At 45.6% G+C, this 21,084-nt stretch overlaps 1 protein-coding gene across 4 annotated transcripts in view; it reads left to right on the plus strand.

The window, feature by feature from the left end:
- The window catches only part of MDGA2 (MAM domain containing glycosylphosphatidylinositol anchor 2), a 644,994-nt gene that overhangs the window by 399,997 nt on the left and 223,913 nt on the right, over positions 1–21,084 (plus strand). For all 4 annotated transcript variants that reach the window (XM_074956572.1, XM_074956573.1, XM_074956574.1 and 1 more), the window contains exon 7: positions 15,256–15,585. In XM_074956572.1, coding sequence (XP_074812673.1) covers positions 15,256–15,585 — 330 coding nt within the window. The remainder of the gene's footprint in view (positions 1–15,255; positions 15,586–21,084) is intronic.

Consider the following 21,084-nt stretch of genomic DNA (forward strand, 5'->3'; position numbering starts at 1 on the left):
AAGTAATGCACATTGGAAAAAAATAACCCCAATTATGCATACAATATAGGGGGCGGGATAGCTCAGTGGTTTGAGCATTGGCCTGTTAAACCCAGGGTTGTGAGCTCAATCCTTGAGGGGGGCATTTAGGGATCTGGGGCAAAATTGGGGATTGGTCCTGCTTTGAGCAGGGGGTTGGACTAAATGACCTCCTGAGGTCCCTTCCAACTCTGATATTCTATGAATCTAAGATTCTATGAATCTAAGATGATGGGGGCTAACTTAGCTACAACTAATCAGGAAAGAGATCTTGGAGTCATCGTGGATAGTTCTCTGAAGACGTCCATGCAGTGTACAGTGGTAGGCAAAAAAGCGAACAGGATGTTAGGAATTATTTAAAAAAAGGATAGAGAATAAGACGGAGAATATCTTATTGCTAAATCCATGGTACGCCCACATCTTGAATACTGCGTAGAGATTTGCTCCCCTCATCTCAAAAAAGATATACTGGCATTAGAAAAGGTTCAGAGAAGGCAACTAAAATGATTAGGGGTTTGGAATGGGTCCCATAGGAGGAGAGATTAAAGAGACTAGGACTTTTCAGCATGGAAAAGAGGAGGCTAAGGGGGGATATAATAGAGGTCTATAAAATCATGAGTGGTGTGGAGAAAGTGAATAAGGAAAAGTTATTTACTTGTTCCCATAATATAAGAACTAGGGGCCACCAAATGAAATTAGTGGGCAGCAGGTTTAAAACAAATAAAAGGAAGTTCTTCACACAGCGCACAGTCAACCTGTGGAACTCCTTGCCTGAGGAGGTTGTGAAGGCTAGGACTATAAAAGGGTTTAAAAGAGAACTGGATAAATTCATGGAGGTTAAGTCCATAAATGGCTATTAGCCAGGATGGGTAAGGAATGGTGTCCCTAGCCTCTGTTTGTCAGAGGGTGGAGATGGATGGCAGGAGAGAGATCACTTGATCATTACCTGTTAGGTTCACTCCCTCTGGGGCACCTGGCATTGGCCACTGTTGGCAGACAGGATACTGGTCTGGATGGACCTTTGGTCTTACCCAGTATGGCCATTCTTATGTTCTTAGAAATACTGTACAAGACTTCCCTTTACTCTCGCATCCCACCGGAATCAGTTCTCGGCCTCACATGATTTAAAATTTTTATCAATGACCCAGAGAAAGATAGAAAATTACCACTGATAACATTTGCTGATGACACAAAGACTGGGGGAGTGGTAAATAATGAAGACAAGTCACTATTTCAGAGTGAATCTACAGCATCACATGGGGAGCTCATGTTCAGCTGATTATTCACAATGAGCCCAGGTTCTTCTCAGAGTCATTGCTTCTCAGAACAGAGGTCCCCAAGCTGAATGTATGGCCTATATTCTTTGTTCCTAGGTGTATGACTTCACATTTGGCTATACTGAAAGACATATTGTTCGTTTGCCCCCACCTTGCTAAGCAATCCAGATTAGAGATGGGGGGAAAAAACGGGACTCTGTTGGCAATGGTGGTGCCCCTCTTATACCCAATGACCGAGTTGTGTTAGGGCATTCACTTGGAAAGTGGGAGAGTCAGGTTTGAATCCCTACTCTGGAGAAGGGATTTAAACCTAGGTTTCTCCCCACCCCCAGGTGAGTGATCTAACAACTAGAATATTGAGTCTGAAGGTGGGGGGGCACCCCCACCACCATCTCCTCCTTCTAGAGTTTGTCAATCTAGCCCATTGTTGACTTTGCTTTGATTTTAAAAAAAGGCTAAAAATGCTCAACATGAAAATATGTTTAGTTTGATGCAAAAGAGTTTTTTCCAACTTTTGCTGAAAATTCAAAAAAATCAGTTTCGATTCAACTTGAACCAAATTCTTTCCTGTTTTTTCGGAACTACCAACAAACCAAAAAAATCAGTTATTCACACAGCCTTAGGCTCACAGGGGATAATCTACTGAATGTGAGCTACCCATGTGACGCTGTGGCCCAAAGAGCTAATGCGATCCTGGGAAGTATAAACAGGGGAATATTGAGTGGACTAGAGAAGTTATCTCACCTCCCTATTTGGCACTGGTGTAACGTTTGCTGGACACTGTGTCCACTTCTGGAGTCCACAATTCAAAAAAAGATGTTGATAAATTGGAGAGGGTCCAGAGAAGAGCCTGGGGAATGACAAAGGACTGGAAAATGTGCTTTATTGTGATAGATTCAAGGAGCTCAATCACAGTAATTCTGCACAGTAATTCTTCTCATGGATCGCTCATATAGGACATCCATTATTACACTGGATTGAGTTAGGCTAGAAGATCCCTTAATTTTGAATGCTCTTCCTTTTATGGCTTTAAATCACGACTGGAATTCACTTTAGCACATTTTTGGGTGATGCCAAAATTATTTTCTGTTTCTGTGTGTGTGTGTGTATATGACAAAAAAATCCCAAACGGCTTCTTACACATGAACACCCTGGCCAAATGAATGTTTCAAGGTAACACTGTGAGATCTGTTCATCATTGCAGAACTCTTTTCCCCCCATAGGTCTCTGCTGTGTTATTTGGTAGCTGCATTTAGGGTTATATACGCTGTGGAATACTCAGATAATGCATCTATACTGACGGGGGCAAAAAACCCAAACTTCGTTTCCATGGTGCTGGAGGCAGAATGCTTATTATTGGCTCCATTGAACAGACAGAACTGGATGTACTAACAAAGAGAGAAATATCAGCGAAGACTTCCATTAGCTGGGCTTTGCTGTGGAAATGGCTGTTTATTTAATGCGTAGTTCCATTTATATGGTGTTTTCACTTAAAGCCAGAAATTAGGCAGTGTGCTCAGAGCTCTTTCGCATGGGAGGGTTGATTTTGGAGTAGAGATTTCTCCATCCATGGATTTCTGCCTCATTCAGTCATACAGACAAATAACACTGGAACTTAAGTCAGTGATGAAAGTTTTCGATAGCAGCTTTGAACAAAATGTGTCTGGAAACAGCCAAGTGAAATTAAATTCACAGCTTGTTTTATTGTGTTTTATTTAAGCTTGTCGCTTCACTTTCACAATATGGAAATCAAATCTGTTTTCTGTAGTTTTTAAACTCTCACTTTTTATATTGGAATTGAACAAATTACTATTAGCGAAGAACATGGCTACTAGGTTAAAAACAGCCCTAGTTGACTTTATCGAGTTGCTCTGCATACCAGCCTCCATCTGGCATTGTTTTGCAGCAAGTTCTTGTTGAGGATTTAATTAATCAAAGCTCGGGTCATTGAAGCTGATGTTTTAGTATTATGGCTTAAATTGAAAAATCTTATTGTTTTGCCTTTTGATTTTTAATTGGGCTAATTTTCAGGAAGCTTGAACAGTTCAAAATGATTGAAATAAAACATTTCTCTTAATAGCAGTCGCACATTTTCTCTTAATATTGTAAAACACGGTGAGTCAATTCATACCCTGTGCTCTCCTCAGGCCTCAAAAATAGGATTGTCACAACTCTGCAAGGTATGGCCCCAGTCCAGCCAGGAGATCCCCTCAGGATCACACCAGTGTAGATTCAATAGTTCACTCTGAATGGCACAAAACACACTGGATGCCGTAAATTGTTGCATGCTGTAGGGAGCTAGTCGGTTCATTTTTTTATTGCTCAAAGCATTACAGTGCAAACCCTGTTCTTTACACGTCGGCTGTGAACAGGTGAGTCCAGCAGCTCTGAACGTCGTTCAGCAAAATTGGGTCAACCTTTATTTGCCTTATTTTTCATTGTCCACTGCCTCTGCGTGTCTAGGCCCCGTCCAGAAGCAGCAGCAGGGGTGCCAGCCGACAATGAGAAGAATCTCGTTTCCCAAAATTTCCCACGAGGTTTTGGAGAATCAAGAGGTTGACATTGTTAAAATAAGTTTTGAAACTTTTTTGATCCTTATCTGAACTACCCCCCAAGCTCTGAGCCTTTGAATTTCATCTCTGGCTAAGGTCCTGATCCTGCAGTGGGGTCACATGGCAATTCCTTGGACGTGTGAGGAGTCCATTGGTGTCAGTTGGACTCTGGGAGGGTGCTGGGCCCGAAGGACCGTGGCCCAGTGCAGTTTGGAAGAAGGGGGAATGGTTTTCAGGGCTCCACATGCTTGGGGGTTTGATGTTCTCATCATGAGCTGGATTATGGGGCAGTGTGTAAACTGCCCTGACTCTTGAGTTGCACCGTGCCTTAGCCATATGCCTCTGAATCAGAGTTTCTCTCTGCTTGCTCCTATGGGGTGGTAATTTACTCTTCGCCTATACCACGACTAAAGGCTAGATTCACGAAGGGGACTTAGGAGTTAGCTTTTGCAGTGCCTAGGTGTCCTGCTTCCCAGCGGAATTCACAGCCCTGAGTTAGGGGCCCAGGTTCCTCATGCATTGAATGGGGAGACTTTTGCACCCATGAAGAGGATTCCCAGAAGCCAGCAAGCTGAGCAGGGAACTGCCTGTCCTAGCCAGGAGTGAAATGCAAAGCAATGAGACAAGGCTTAGAGCCCCAATCAACAAAGGGATTTAGCTGCCTAAGGGGGCGAGTCTACATGGGACGTGACTGAGTAGCATATCCGGGGTGTGACTTTCTAGCTCAGTGGCTCTCAACCTTTCCAGACAACTGGCCCCCTTTCACGAGTCTGATTTGTCTTGCACACCCCAAGTTTCACCTCACTTAAAAAACTACCTGCTTACAAAATCAGACATCAGAATACAGTTGCTGACTTTCTTATTTCTACCATATGATTATAAAATAAATCAGTTGGAATATAAATGTTGCACTTACATTTCAGTGGCTAGTGTAAAGGGCAATATAAACAAAGCATGACATTTTCGTTTGTACTGACTTCGCTAGCGCTTTTTATGTAGCCTGTTGTAAAACTAAGCAAATATCCAGAGGAGTTGATGTACCTGCTGGAAGACCTCTGCGTACCACTGGTTGAGAAACACTGCTCTAGTGTACTGGCTTGCTGTGCTGTAATTTCCCGAGGGACACTGCACGAGGAGCCCCAGAGTGCACTTTGATTGGCTACAGCGGACAACTGGGAATCGGCAAAGCACACTCCGGGATTTTGACTGAGCTGCGGCAGAGCCCACATGGGATGTGACTGCACGGCGAGCTATCGAGTCTCACCCTGGCATGCTGCTCTGTTACATCTCTCTGCACTCGGGATCCTCAGCCATAAACTGTCTCCTGGAGTTGGGCACCTAAGCCAGGTCAGCCGTTTCTCATGAAAAGCAGTGTGACAACCCTCCCACATTATAGCCAATAGCCCAGTGGTTAGGGCACTCAGCTTGGATGTGGAAACCTGTGTTCGAATCCCTGTTCCAAATCAGGTAGAGTGAGGATTCAGACCTGGGTCTCCCACAACCCAGGTGAGTCCCCTGTTGGCTATTTGGGGATCCAGACCCTATTGTGCTAGGTGCTGTACAAACATAGGGAAAAAAGATGTCCCCTGTCCCAAGGGACTCACAATCTATGGATTAGACAAGAGACAACAGATGGGTACAGACAGGTGGGGCAGTACAAGGAAAGAATGAGCAACATTACAAGATGTGGTCTCAGCATGTGAGCTGCCTAATTTTTGTGAATTTTCTTTTTTTTTTTTTAGCATCACATCAAAGGAGAGATATGAAGGTGGTTAATGAGGTAAATTTGCAGATGTTTATGGGGAACTCCTCCCACATATGAGGGCTAGCATGGGAGAAAACATGATCATGCTTGATTGAAAATTGAACAAGTGGGCGGTGGAGGCTGGTATCCTGGGCCAACATTGGCAGATTGGTAATGAGTGAGATATTATGCAGGAAGAATTAGCAAGATTTAGACACAGTCTTGATGTGAGGACCTACAGAGAGGGCTGAGTCCAAGATGATGCCGAGGTTATGGGCCTGAATGACAGTGACTGAGAAAGGAGGTATCAGGGAAGGATTTGGGGGGCGGAGATTGAGCTCTATTTTAGCCATGTTGAGCTTGAGCAGGTGGCTAGACATACCTGATGAGATGTCAGAGAGGCAGGCTGAGATTTTAGTTTGAACAGGATCCAGGTCTGGGGTAGAGAGGTAGATCCATAAGACATCCACATACAGATGGTGATGGAATTTGTGTTTGTGGATGAGATTACTAGTAATCCCACTTACTCCTGGGATGCGGGATCCAAAACTGAGGTATCCTGTCTGAGGCACTGGGGGGCCTGTTATGTGAGTACATAGGCTTACCTCTACACGTCAATCCTAAGAAAGAGTCTATGTTTTTTGTGCACGTTGGGGCTAAAATAGAATAGAATCCTACACTGTATCATGCCTCCAAACAGGAACGTTGCATACAAGAGCCGATGATTCTTTATATCTTCTTTCCTTCCCTTGTGCACATGCTCAGTGAGAAAATCTCTCTCTCTGGGTGTTGTCAGGGGCCATTATCAAAGTATTTTACTTCTACATCAACGAGCAAGAAGAAACTCACACCTGTGTAATCTAAAAGGCTCCAGTCATCATGCTAAATAAAATGGGCAGAATAATGGCACTTCTGCGACTGTGCTTCAGCACTTCTCTTCTAAACCTCCATTTTCAGGGCTTTCTGACTTCGCTGTTTAAAATGAGGGGTTTTCTTTTTAAGTTAAGTGAGTGTGAAAAATTGTGGATGTTGGTTTGAAACGCTGGTTTTGCATTGTCCCAGCTAGGGAAAAACATTCCAACTTTTTTACTAAAGAAATACAATTGGAGTTACCCATAATACAATTGCTTTCGATGTTTAATTTGTCTTTCCACTTAGCACCAAGAGGCCCTTAGAGTCACCCCTCGTCTGAAAATTCCATCCACCTAAAAGTCACCGTGGGGACCTGGAGGGCTGGCAGTGGCTCCTTCTAAAGCCAATAAACACCGTCAGAGTCACGGGCATGGAGTTTCTAGGGAATGATGCTAGTAATGAACTACCTCCATGGCCCTGGTCCTGGGGGTCCAGGCAAAGGGCTTGGTTCAAATCCCACTGGAGTCAATGGAAAGACTGCTGATGGCTTTGGGTGTGTCTACACTGCAATCACGGCATACCCAAGTAACCTTTAATCTGGCTAGCTTGGGTACGGATAGTGGTGAAGCTGTGGAAGCATGGGATTCAGAGTTGCTAGCCACCCAAGTAACTGTCCAGGGTCCCAGGGATCGGTGATGTGTGTGTGGAGGGGGGGCATGTAGGGTCAAGTGCCTCCCCAGATTTCTGCGTGGCCTGCTGGGGGGGCGGAGGAGAGGTCCTTCTCCCAGGGTGCCTGACCCCAGCATGTTCAGGTGCTCTCCCTGGCAGCCAGGTCTAAGTGGGGAACGGGACCAGCTGCCAGGGACAGGGGCCGAGCGAGGACCATGGACAAGGGGATGGGGGTCTCTGGCTCGCTCGGCCCCTGGCAACCAGGCGTGGGCGGGGAGCAGAGCAGTCGGGGCAGCCTGCCACCCCAACCTGGCTCTCTCTCAGGCAGCTGCTGCTCTGCACAGAGTCAGCAACCTGAAGCGGCAGGTGTGAGAAGCAGCTGGTCCCACTCCCTGCCCGGTCCCGGCTGCCAGGGTGAGCAGCTGAACATGGTGGGGGGAGGCGTGGCAGGAAAAGGACAGCGCTCCCCCTTCCCCACAGGTAACTGGTGGGGAGGGGAGAGTGCGGCGGCCCCGGGCTGGGCACAGGGTCGGGAGATCACATTGCAGAGGACACAAATGGGGTGGTCAACGTGTCTGTGACCCCAGGTGAGCTTGTACAGCTGGCACTGAACCCCGTGCTGCTGCGGATTCACAGTGATTGGCACCTGAGCTGTATCAAAGGTATGTCTGCCTGTGTTGCTGTTACACCTCCTCATTGCAGTGTAGACAGACCCTTCGATGGGCTGCGGATCAGCCCTTAGTCCTCTGCTCAGGGTTTCTGTGCAGGCCCTCCCTACAAATCTCAGAAATCTTTTCCACTTAGTCTGAGATAGTTGATAGACAGTCCTGGCCCTCCAAAAAAGGGAATAAGATTCTATTTCTCTCCCCCTTCTATAGAATTAGGGGTGTGTGTGTATAAGAGAGAGAGAGAGAGAAATTATCAGACATCTAAAATGTTTCAGAGAGCTCAGACACTGGCCACTTCCCCGTGAAAACATTGTTGATCCTGCTGTCCCCAGGGTGGGTTCCATGTGGCTTTCCCCACAAGACCTTGGCATGTCTACACTTGGAGCTGTGGGGGGTGACTGCCGGCTCGAAGAGACAGACTCGCGCTAGTTCTGATCGAGCGTGTGGAATGGAATATAGCTGGGGCAGCACATGCGGTGGAACCGGCTAGCTGGCCCAAGGACGTACTTTGAGTCTCTGACAGGCATATACTCGGAGCTGCTAGACTACCCTGCGTTCTATTTTTAGCACGCTAACTCAATCGGAGCTAGCACGGGTGTGTCTCTTCTGGCTTGGAATCACATCCCTCGCTCAGTGTGGACAAACCCTTGGAGCACCTCAGCTGTTTCAGGAACGCTCTCTAGGTGTCGCTATGTAAATAGGCAGCAGATGGTGCTTGAGACGATGTAGCATAGTTCTGGATTTTGTAAGGCCAATAAAAGTTGATGGTGGATGTGGGCGCTGCATATTACACTTCTGGGCAGCTGGTTACATCCACTCTTAGCACCAGCAGATGACTGTCTCGAACCATTCATAGATAACGAGACAAAGCAAAGTTGCACTCCAGCTTTGACAAAATGCTCACAGGCATGATCAACGTTCAGACAGAACCACTGCTGGTTGGGAACAGAGCTTGAACCCAAGTGGAGTCTGACTGTGCGTTCAAGGTTCAAATTAGTATTTTGCACGGTTCTGCGACTGAATATTGTCGTTGATGCTGGCTCCATACAGTCACATACGCAAATACCACCATGCACAAGGCCAAGCATTCCCCACTCCCCTGTGTCAGCTTAGGAGGCTGGCTGTGGCCAGTAAACCATTGTGTCAAAGCTTGGGAATTGTGCAACAGCTAATGCATGCAATTACTGTGTTTGATGCCATTCATATATCTCAAAATATACATTTGCAAGATATGAAACATTTTGGTGGATTAAAGGAGCATTTGGGGTTGATTGGGGTGGGGGAGATATGATATAACTGAACGCAAAGAATGCAAATAAGCTTTAGTGGAGACACTTTCAGTGTATTTTATAACTTTGAAATGTAATTGTCTGCGAAAACAGTTGGGGGAGAGTGGAGAAGATTGTTTCCCTGGTTTCTATTTGATCACATCACAGTTTTGCAGGGTCTCTTCAGAGACAGACTGACAATTTCCTGAACAGGTTCTGAAGCACACAGGGCAATTACGGACATTTGCCATATTTTCCAGCACTGTTTGTTGACTGTGTGCTGAAAACCTTGCCAGGACATAGATATTGTAAGCATTTCTCTAGGGCCCCAGCTCCCAGACTCACACGATTACATCCAAGTCTAAGTTTTCTTTTTAAATATTGTGTCTAACCCTCAGGGCTGTGAAGAAAAGCTTGCCCTGAATGTAACTGATGTAGCGACAAAACAAAACAAGCAGAACACTCCTGGGCAGAACTCAGGGCACCGAGGTGTATATCAATATGCCTGCTCTTAGGTATGGGGGTCATTGGAAAGGATTTGAATCTGGGTCTGCTCAAAGAACAGGTGCTCTAGGAATGGACAAAGAACTGATATGTCGGGGTCATTGGTGCACGTAAACCCTGAGACCTTATTGAAAATATAGCTAGAAATAAACTTTCAAGGGATAGGTGATACTTCAACTCCTAACAGATGGGGAGGGGGTGGGGTGCTCCTGAGAGGGGGCAGTGTATGGGCAGAAAATTTAAATGCCCTGAGGCCCGTCAGAGGCTTCATCCAGCCTGTGGATCTGGCATTCTGCACCTCAGATCTTGGAGTCAGCTTTTGCTTCCTGGCTCTACAGAAGGTCCACAAGCCTGTGGAGAAATCCCCTGAATCTAGCTCAGTGCAGCAAGAGTCGGGATATTGGCACAGAGACTGAGCGCTTCAGTGCTGTTCACTGCCCCAGCTGCTCTTCCAGCCATTGTGACTGAAAGAATCTTCCATGGGAGTCGTGCAGCCTTAGGAAACCTGCCTTCAGCTGCCCGTGAATCTCCTCTCAGGGGAACGTTTACAAGTGTGGAGGGAGAATCTTCACTAGTTAATTCTGATGATGAGCATTAGGTTGCCCGGGGAAGAAAGCAGTTAGTGAATCCCTAGGCTTTCCCTCTATGAGGGTATGTGTCCTGATCCTTCCAGCTATAATAGGAACTGGGCTGGGCAGAGTGCAAGCCAAAAGGTCTGCAATGAAGCAGAGAGGGAAATACGGTAGATGAGATTAGAGATAACACTGTTCTCCTTATTCTCATGAAGTTTCTTGCTCAACACTAGAAGAAAGTGACCCTTTCTGTGATTGATTTCAGAGTAACAGCCGCGTTAGTCTGTATTCGCAAAAAGAAAAGGAGTACTTGTGGCACCTTAGAGACTAACCAATTTATTTGAGCATGAGCTTTCGTGAGCTACAGCTCACTTCATCGGATGCATACTGTGGAAACTGCAGAAGACATTATATACACAGAGACCATGAAACAATACCTCCTCCCACCCCACTCTCCTGCTGGTAATAGCTTATCTAAAGTGATCATCAAGATGGGCCATTTCCAGCACAAATCCAGGTTTTCTCACCCTCCGCCCCCGCCCCACACAAACTCACTCTCCTGCTGGTAATAGCCCATCCAAAGTGACCACTCTCTTCACAATGTGTATGATAATCAAGGTGGGCCATTTCCAGCACAAATCCAGGTTTGGCCCACCTTTATTATCATACACATTGTGAAGAGAGTGGTCACTTTGGATGGGCTATTACCAGCAGGAGAGTGAGTTTGTGTGGGGGGGGGCGGAGGGTGAGAAAACCTGGATTTGTGCTGGAAATGGCCCATCTTGATGATCACTTTAGATAAGCTATTACCAGCAGGAGAGTGGGGTGGGAGGAGGTATTGTTTCATGGTCTCTGTGTATATAATAATATCTTCTGCAGTTTCCACAGTATGCATCCGATGAAGTGAGCTGTAGCTCACGAAAGCTTATGCTCAAATAAATTGGTTAGTCTCTAAGGTGCCACAAGTACTCCTTTTCTTTCTGTGATTCTTTACCAGGGGAACCTGGCAACCTCCTAAAAACCAGCACCCAGGAGGGGCAGCGTCTCTTGGGAGAGTGAGGACGTTTTTGTGGGCAAGGAAGGTGTGGCTGCCTGAAGGGTGTCAATTTATTTGGACAGTTGTCCCTCAAAAAATGTTTAGAACATGGAAAGCTTTGATTATTGCTCCTGGATCTCTTACAACCTGAATGTGTGACTAGAACGGCCCTGTGTAACCAGCGAATGTAATAGGAAAGGAATGAGCTCTGAGGTAAATGAATCGATTTCCAACTGCTAATCGTGGAACTGAACTGTGCCCCCTGCAAGTGAGTGAGGTTAGGGAGCCATGGATGTTGATTGGCTAACAATGGTACTTAATGCTTTAGGGCTATGATTATAAAACCAAAATTGTTCCTCTCGTGTTGGCAATGGCAATGCAGGTTTTGTGAGGCTCCTGGAGAATGCGACCATAGAGAGAGAGAAGCATTCTTGTTAACCAGGTGTAAAATTGGGAGTCCTTGGTGCTGTGAGCGATGGCTGTGATGCTTGCTGAGAGGCTAGGAAAGTGGGATGGCGTGTGAAGGGAGAGCCTCGTGTGTGGAGAGCAGAAGGGAGAGGAGGAGAGGAATGGCACAGAAGCTTTCACTAGGTCCGATTTTATGGGATCTATAGGCTCCTGTACTTCCTAACAAGAAATACAGTGTTTCAGCACCCTGTTTCTGTGCCGTGAATCTCCTTTGGGAAAATGATTTGGCTAAGGTGGGTATTGTACAGGAACCCCTGGGGCCTACCTGACAGAAAACTACTTTTGTCATTACAGTGGTTTTAGAAATACAGGGTTTGCCGTAGCCGGTCAGAACATTGTCTGGTCACATCCAATACCCTGTCGCTGGTTGTTGCTAATACCTGATGCTTCCTCAGAAGTAAAAATAAGACAGCAAACAAAACCATACCTCACTTGCTGGGAGCCAACTGTGCAATGTAGTTCATGGGCAATGAAGGGAGTGTTCCTGACCCATGAGGCTTATGGCCTGAAGCCTGAGACTCCCTTTCTCCTTAGCTTACAGTTGCTCTTATGGTTTTAGCCAAAATGAGGAATGGATGAGATTTAAAGCTTTCGTTTCAACTTTGCTATCCACTTGCTGGGAAAGAGAAATGGCTAAAACTCACTGTGTGCAGGCAAGGGGAAAAATGATTCAGAATTGAAACCAGCTTGGTGATTTTACTACTAAACAGAGCTGACTGAATTATTCCTTACATCATTTATTTAACTCCCCCCCCTCCTGTTTGCAAAGTGTGAGTGTATTTATTACATCTGTGTATTTGTTACATCCGTGTATTTGTGGGAAATGATATTTGAACAAATTGCAGCTGTTGACTACAAATGTTCACTTTGAGAATTTTCCGTTTCTTTATTTGTTGTGTTGGGTTGGTCAGCTAAGCCACGTGGGTCGGTTTCTGCTTCCTGTGCGGTTGATTGCAACTTTTAAACAGTGTAAAAAATGATGAATAACGACTAGCATATTGTGACATGAATTTTTTCATACTAAAATTCATGAAACTTTCAAGATTCCAGAAATACTTTATTAGAAACCTAGCAGCCATCCATATACCTCAACAATGAAGTACCCGAGTTTCCAATAACCTCTTGTGTTCGCCAACCTGTGCTACAAGCAAATCAATTCTTTCATTCTCTGATTAAGATGGTTATGCTATTTCACCAGACCAAGTTTGTTACTGTGTCTCTGTGTGTCTACTGTCTGTGTGTTTGTCCATCTCTTTCTGTTTGTGGGCTGCTATCTAGATTTGGAAAGATTTTTAGATTTGTGGGTAGAGGATGAAAAGAAAAAAAAAAGATAAAAAATACAATTAAAATATTATCAATGAAGTGTCAAGCAGTTTTATTCCAAGAGTTACTGAGCTAACAGAGAGTCTGAATTAGCATTTTCAACACTTCATAAACAGCTGACAATGGATGCTCTCCTAGCTTGCTTTGTACCTCATAAGTTCATTTCAATTTCATCCTGTTATACTTTCTGCATATGAGCAAACTGTTTATTACCCAAAGTATGAGTATCCTGACAAGAAAATTTTCAGTACACAGCCTTTACCATTTGTAACAATGTCACACTTCATTTGCTGTAAGCATCTAAATACATGAGGCCGGACAGGGGAATGCTGCTGTGTGTCCTAATTTCACCCCAGAATGCTCCATGCATGAAGCACTGTATGAGCAGTTGCAGGAATAAGGGGCGGGACGGACAAAGGAACTTTCCACTATGCTAAAAAGTCACATAATGCAGCAGAAATGTCAGATTTAAATATTTGTCTTCCAGTTTTTGTGTTTAGCCTGAATATTTGTTTATAAAATTTCCAACTGGTGTTTTCCTTGTGGGGCTTTTCAGTTTGACACAGAATATATAGAGAAATATATTCTGAGAGAGAGAGATTATACGAGTAGCATTTACATGCAGTATGTCAGAAGTTATACATATTTAAAGAGCTTAATGGTTGACTGTGGAACAGCTTCCAAAAATTAGCATCATACCAGCTGCTTTGCCAATTCAAATTGCCATAGTTTCAGGATAGTTTTATGTTAGTTTTAAACAAAAATATTGAAAACAAATGTCTGAAGTATGCCATCAAGTTGCTTTTTTATGGCAAATTGCTGAATTTGTGTTAGTGACTTTCATCGGTTGAAGATTGTCCTAGCTCAAGAGAGTGTCATGGGGAAGCAATTAGCATTCTTGGCTGGGACCTCGATCACCTGAATTCTAATACTGGCTCTGACACTATCTCCTTAAGCCCTCACTTAATTTCTTTACCTCAGGTTCTTCCTCTGTAAAACTGGGACAGTACTTCCCCTAGTTGGCTGGAGGGTTGAGGATTAATATTAATTAATTCTTGTCCTAGTGAACTGAAGAAAATAACTTTATGATTAATTTAAAAACCTCAAAAACCTGTTGATGCTTGTGGCAAGCTCTGTCACTGCAATTTCTGGTTAACATTCTGTCCCCAGCTGTGTGCGCACATGTTGGCCTCACTTCACTTTGACAGGCGCTGCCCCACCGGGGATAGGCAGCCCCGCTTCATCCCTAGGAAGGGCATGCTGTGTTTGTATAACACTGACAGACCCCGGGCGCTGGTGGGCGGGATCGAACCTGGGACCTCTGGAGCTTAGTGCATGAGCCTCTACCACATGAGCTAAAAGCCAACTCGATCTTAGCTAAGGCTGTAGAGCAGACTCATTAATTCTCTCTAAGTGGTCTCAGTGCCACTAGACGGGACAGACCACCATACCCAGAAGGTGTGTGGGTTACATTTGCACAGCCTCTCATGGGGAATACACTGGGGAAGGGTAGCTTTAAATTTAAATTGCTTTAAATTGCAACTTCAGAACAGACCGACTAAGGGAGGCTGCTCAGAGGATGCATCCATGCTCCAGGTGTGCTCCTTACCTGGCCACTTCTGGGACTGCAGTTGCTGGCAGTGGGATCCCCACTGAGACAAGCCTGTGGAGGCTGCAGCCTGTGAGCACTGGTATGACAAGGGGTGAATCCAGGCCATTGATGGGGGGAAGAGCCACATGTGTGTACCTCAGGAAGGATTTTAGCCTAGGAGTTTGTTTGCTTTTTCCCATGGGCTGTTCCACACGGCTGTCCCTGTCTGCAGATAGATTTGAGATGACACTGCTGATCATTCTAGTGATATTAGATTGATCTCTGTGTTTTGTTATCTTCATCAAGCTTATCTTCAGGCACTCTGATAGGACAGTGGGGGGGGGGGGGGGGGCGGGGCGGGGATCTACCTAGAACAACACACAGCCAACACTGAGGAATCTTGAACTATTTTTATTACCCTTCAATTGCCAGCAGCTCAGCCAGATTTATTTACTGTGTCTATTCCTTGTTTGCATGACAATAGCGGTGAGAGCTTTAGCAATGCATATGTATGCCGTGGCTATGACGCTAATTAAGGACCCGATCCAGCTAACGTTTAAGCCATGTGTTTGACTTTACGCACGTGAGTAGTTTACTGTGACTTCAGTGGGACCACTGATGTGCACGGGCGTAAGGGTTTGCAGGATTGGGGGACTCGGGTGGCAAGAGCTGTACCATATTAGACTAACTGTGGGCATATTTTTATATTTTAGCCTTAAAAAAAGGCCGGTTTTGGATCACGCCTGACCCCTATCACAAAGACGACAACATCCAGATTGGGCGTGAGGTGAAAATCTCCTGCCAGGTGGAAGCTGTTCCTTCTGAGGAGCTCACATTCAGTTGGTTTAAAAACGGACGCCCGTTGCGTAGCTCAGAAAGGATGGTCATCACCCAGACTGACCCTGATGTTTCCCCTGGAACCACCAACCTGGACATCATCGACTTGAAATTCACTGACTTTGGAACGTACACCTGTGTGGCATCCCTGAAAGGCGGTGGTATATCCGATATCAGCATTGATGTCAACATATCCAGCAGTACAGGTAAGGTTGCTCCCTTCGACTTTGGCTTTACAAGTTAAAGGTCCAATATTGGCTCTTCCTCAGTGCGCGTGCAAGAGAAGAGGAGCGAACCTAGCAGGCTTCCCCATAACTTGGACTCATGGTTTCCAGAGTGTGGTGCTCCTATGAACAGAAGGCAGAAGGTTGGATGGGTGGCAGATGATGCTCTATTCCCCAAAGGAAGGTGGTGCAGCTGTTTGCATCTAGTAGTAGACATTGGGTGTGGGGCAGGCAGCTGTGTTTTAATGAGTATGTAAGGGAATACTGGGGCTCATGCTGCTCCCAGTTGGCAAAATCCCATAGGCATCCATTGTGGTTTAGGTACTCAATGCATGCTCATTTCTGTGTCTTACTAAAAAGTATCTCTCTCTGTTGGCAATTGTCTCAGCTAAGAGTATCTTCCAATGCGTATGGAGTGCGTGTGTTTCTCTCTGAACAGATGGATGGCTTGTAACTCATGTGAACACATATGCATGAATATTGCAGTTTCTTGCATTTTTTTACCAGTGGCTGATTTTAGTGACTGACACAGCCCCCATTGTTACTGCAGCCACAGAACAACAAAAATCCTTAGATTAGTATGGAATGCTTTCTGGTAGAGTCAGTTACTTTCTGCATTTGTTACCCATGATTGGGTTTTTATAAATTAAAAAGGTTTTCTCCCCCCGGTATGTCAAATCAAATATGAATAGAGCAAAACTGACTGTCTCCTTTCTCTCATGAGTTTGAAAAAAAACAGCAAAGGCCCTTCAACCAAGTCCAAATGAAAGCTGCTTTATACTTTTTTATAATCTAGAAAATATATTTTATAATAGAAAATATTCTTTCTGCCATCACTAGAAAAAAAAAGGATTGCTATTCAGTTTTTCCAGTACAAATGAATGTATGTTTCCAGATAGGTTAAAATCGCAAATTTGTGTTAAAGTACACAGGCAAAGCATGTCAGTGTTTTGTGCCTTATAGCTCCTGTCTTTGATATGATACATGGCTACAACTTTCATCAGGTTATGCTAACTGTCATAGACCCATAGACTTAAAGGCCAGAAGGGACTGTTGTGATCATCCAGTCTGACCTCCTGCACATTGCCAGCCACAAAACCTTGCCCACCCACTCCAGTGTTAGGCCCATAACCTCTGGCTAAATTACCGAAATCCTCAAGTCTTGGTTGAATGACTTCAAATTGCAGAGAATCCACCATTTACTCTAGTTCAAATCAGCAAATGATCCTGCCCCACACTGCAGAGGAAGGCGAATACTCCCTGCCTTTGTCTCTGTCAATCTGACATGGGGGAGAATTCCTTCCCAACCCTAAATATGGTGATCAGTTAGACCCTGAGCATATGGGTGAGATCCACCAGCCAGACACCTGGGAAAGAATTCTCTGTAGTAACTCAAAGCCCTCCCCATCTGGCATCCCATCTCCAGCCATTGGAGATATTTGCTAATAGCTGTTGTTGATGGGCCACATGCCATTGTAGGCAGGCTCATCAGATCATCTCCTCCCTAAACTTAGGGAGCTCAGTCTTGAAACAAGTTAGGTATTTGGCCCCCACTGTTCCCCTATACGCTGATCTGAGGTATGTCATGGATGTCACACAGGCCAATGGAGTAAGCCAGCAAAGAACACACATACCACATCACATTTTGCAGCAGAGTAAGGAGGTATTATGGAACAGCCTCATTCTGACCCTGCCATGCGCACAGAAACGTGCTGCCCAGTTTCTAAAAGGCTTATTAAATTTCACTAAAGTAGAAGGTTAGTTTTTTCCATAAAAAAGAAAAGGAGGACTTGTGGCACCTTAGAGACTAACAAATTTATTTGAGCATAAGCTTTCGTGGGCTACAGCTCACTTCATCGGATGCATAGAATGGAACATATAGTAAGAAGATACATATATACATACAGAGAACATGAAAAGGTGGAAGTAGCCATCCCAACTGTAAGAGACTAATTAATTAAGATGAGCTATAGCTATGAGATGATAATAGCTCATCTTAATTAATTAGCCTCTTACAGTTGGGATGGCTACTTCCACCTTTTCATGTTCTCTGTATGTATATATGTATCTTCTTACTATATGTTCCATTCTGTGCTTCCGATGAAGTGGGCTGTAGCCCACGAAAGCTTATGCTCAAATAAATTTGTTAGTCTCTAAGGTGCCACAAGTACTCCTTTTCTTTTTGCGGATACAGACTAACACGGCTGCTCACTCTGAAACCAGTTTTTCCACAGAGTCTCCTATTTGTCTTTTGTCACAGCAGTAATACTTGGCATTGACAACATCACCTTTTGTCACGCTATAAACACTCTCTTGAGTCAAATGTGGTAAACGCTCTCTTGCATAGCTCTCCTCCTCATTGTCAGACTCCTTCTTTATATTTAGAGCCATAATGCTGCCCTCTGTCCTCAGTAACATGCCATGGATATCAGGAGGAGCTGTTTGAGTTGATCTGTGGTGGTGGTGTTTTAAATGTTAAGAGAATGGGAACAGAAAGAGGCTGTGTAAGCAGGAATGACCCAACGCCTTTTGCTGACCGGGGTGGAAAACATTTTTGGGAGCACCTCCCTGCCGTAGGGTGGACCAGGAAAAAAAGCCAGCCAGTCAGCAGAGAGAAAAACAAAACGCCCGAGTGGCACAATGGGGCGGTGCCCCTTGAAAGCTGGTGCCCACGGCAACTGCCCTGCTCCCTGTCCTAGTGGACATAACATGGGAAGCCCCTTTTAAAATGTTAGCCCCATAAATCAGTTTTGAAATGCATGGGTAGGACCTGAGTCATGTGTGACTTCTTAAAATGTTTCCGTAGCCCTTGGCCGTTGAAAGTGCAATAGGAGAAAAGTTCTGAATAATAGGAAGGAGAGGAAGGATGGTCCGGTGGCTAGGGGACCAGACCAGGACGTGGGAGGCCTGGATTCCATTCCCTGTTCTGTCACAGCTGTTTCCTGTATGACTTGGGCAGGCAAACCATTTAATTTCCCCTAAATGTAAAATGGGCCTAATAGCACTTCCCTGCCTCCCAGTGAATTTCTGAGTGTATATATACATTTAATGATTGTGAAGTGGTCAGATCCTCTGGAGGCCTTGTCCAGGTAGCTGAAATTCATCTGGCTCTGTCAAAGATGTGTAAGATTCATCTATCCCCCCCCACCCCACCCCACGGAAAAATTCCACCCACTCCTCTACAACCATCATACCCTGCAATCAGTGTTCCATTTGGGGTTTGTTTCACACGTGATCTGTATGAGCCATGGCCCTCATCCTGCATTTGGATCCATCCGATCAGGAGCTTTCACCCATGTGGGTCTGATTGTACAATCAGGGGTCACAGGAGTATGTGATTAGTACTCATGCAGTTGGTTTTATTATCTATAATACCTAGCAAAACACCGTTCAACTATACAGGCATCGTAGGGTCATCGGTGCACAACACCCCATTCTACGTTTTCATTATTCAAAGACCTCGTCCCCCCATCAGTTTCCCTCTTTAGCCAAAATCTTATGCCAAGTGAAACCTGAAACTACTTGTTTTTTATAAAAGCCCCTTAAAACAGATGCCCTGAAGTTTCCCAGGCTCTTTGGTGTAGCACGACTGACATACTGTAACAATGTAATGAGGGTGAGGAGAGGATATAAAGAGGGCAAAGTCTACTGGCCACACTGACTCCTTGTTGGTCTGAATGACTGACGAGGCGGCGAGTTTATTTGAATAATGCATAGGAATTCCAAGCCCTAGGTCAGGAAGTCCTGGAAGCAATATAAGGAGGAGGAGCTTGACTTGCCTTTATCAATCTGTCATTTCTCTTATTCTGAACGGATACATCCATCAGGAAAGAAAAATCCACTTGCTTTCATCTTACAGTCTATAGGCTGTGTCAACCAGGCCCCAAAAGAAGGCCTCATATACCAGTGCTAGCCACCAGCATCGTGGTACAGTCTCTCCACATGGGATAACTCCCATCCATTCCAGGTGATGGATTGATTGATGCCTGTTCCATCAGAAATATGTTCCTCACTTCCTGACTTCCACAGAGTTGCTGGGAGATCTCACCACACTCCGTTACAGCCATCTGTGGAAACTACTTGGTGGCTTGATTGTCCATCATCTTGTCCTGGTCCACCACAGGCCTCATCTAACATACCACAGAAACAGCACCAACCAAGCTAGAAAAGCAACTGGCTACAACCTAGTTGACCCTTCTCAAGTTCTGTTTCAGAGGCTTAAATAGGCCCGTGCTGGTTAGAGTGAGCAAATCATTGCCCCTCAGGTAGATGATAGTGAAAATCTAGATGGCCACCACGGAGTCAACTCATTTTGTTTGAAGGGCATGAGCCAGGCCTAGCTCATGCCCCTGATTTCCTCTCCATGCAATTACCCTAAAGTCCATGAAAAACCTGCACTGAAATTTATAACTTTTGCTGGTCGTGTGCTTGTGGCCCAGTATCCAGAGATCCACACTCAGGGAGTCAGGGGCTTGCCATGCAGTGAGCCAGCAGGACAATAGATCAGAAAGGTGAAGATAGGAAACCTGCCACCCATTTGAGAAGCTGAGGTGCATTTTCAGAGGGGAACGGCAGGGGTGATTCTATCACTCTTCCAGGAATAAAAAGGAGGGCAGAAACAGGTAACTCCTGAAGCAACCGGATCACCTCAGTACAAACAGACCAAACCGTGCAGACAGCTGCTGTAGGTTATCAGCTGTCCCAAGTCCACTTTGAAGGACCACAGACAAATTGAAAAACTCTTAGGAGTCTGGTCAGACTGCTCCCCTGCAGCACATCCCCTCACCGTGATTGCCATGTGGCTGACCCTGAAAGCCTTGCAGCCGGGGATGGAGAAGATGGCCTGGAACTCCAGCTCTCCAACTTCAGAGGCGATGGGCAAGGAGACAATGTGTCCCTGACTGAGTGCTTGGCACTTGTCCCAGAATCCATTCTGGCGCTGGCCTGGAAACTGTTCACAGGGATCAGATCAACAGGACAATATGATGGGGAGGTATAGGTCAGTGGTTTGAGCATTGGCCTGCTAAACCCAGGGTTGTAAGTTCAATCCTTGAGGGGGCCATTTAGGGATCTGGGGCAAAAATTGGGGATTGGCCCTGCTTTGAGCAGGGGGTTGGACTAGATGACCTCCTGAGGTCCCTTCCAACCCTGACATTCTATGATTCTATGGCCAAGAGAGAAGAAGTGAGACATGTTGGCCAACGGTGCAGTGACGAGGGCATTAAATCACTCTGCATGTTTCTAGCGAGCAGGAAGGCAGTCGGGCAGGCTTGTGAGATCTGAAAAGCAGAGAGACACCAATCTGAGCCCCCTTCTCCCGAGGAGCTCACTCTCCCCCGCTCCCCACCTGGCCCTGTGAGCAGCTTGCTACCCCCCACCAACCCAGCCCCAGCAGGAGTTTGCTCTTTTCCCCACCCCGGGCCCCGGCAGGAACTCCCTCTACCTTCCCCTGCCGGTTCTGGTCCTGGGAGGAGCTCACTC

This window comes from Natator depressus, chromosome 6, assembly GCF_965152275.1.
Source record: "Natator depressus isolate rNatDep1 chromosome 6, rNatDep2.hap1, whole genome shotgun sequence".
NCBI lineage: Eukaryota > Metazoa > Chordata > Testudines > Cheloniidae > Natator > Natator depressus.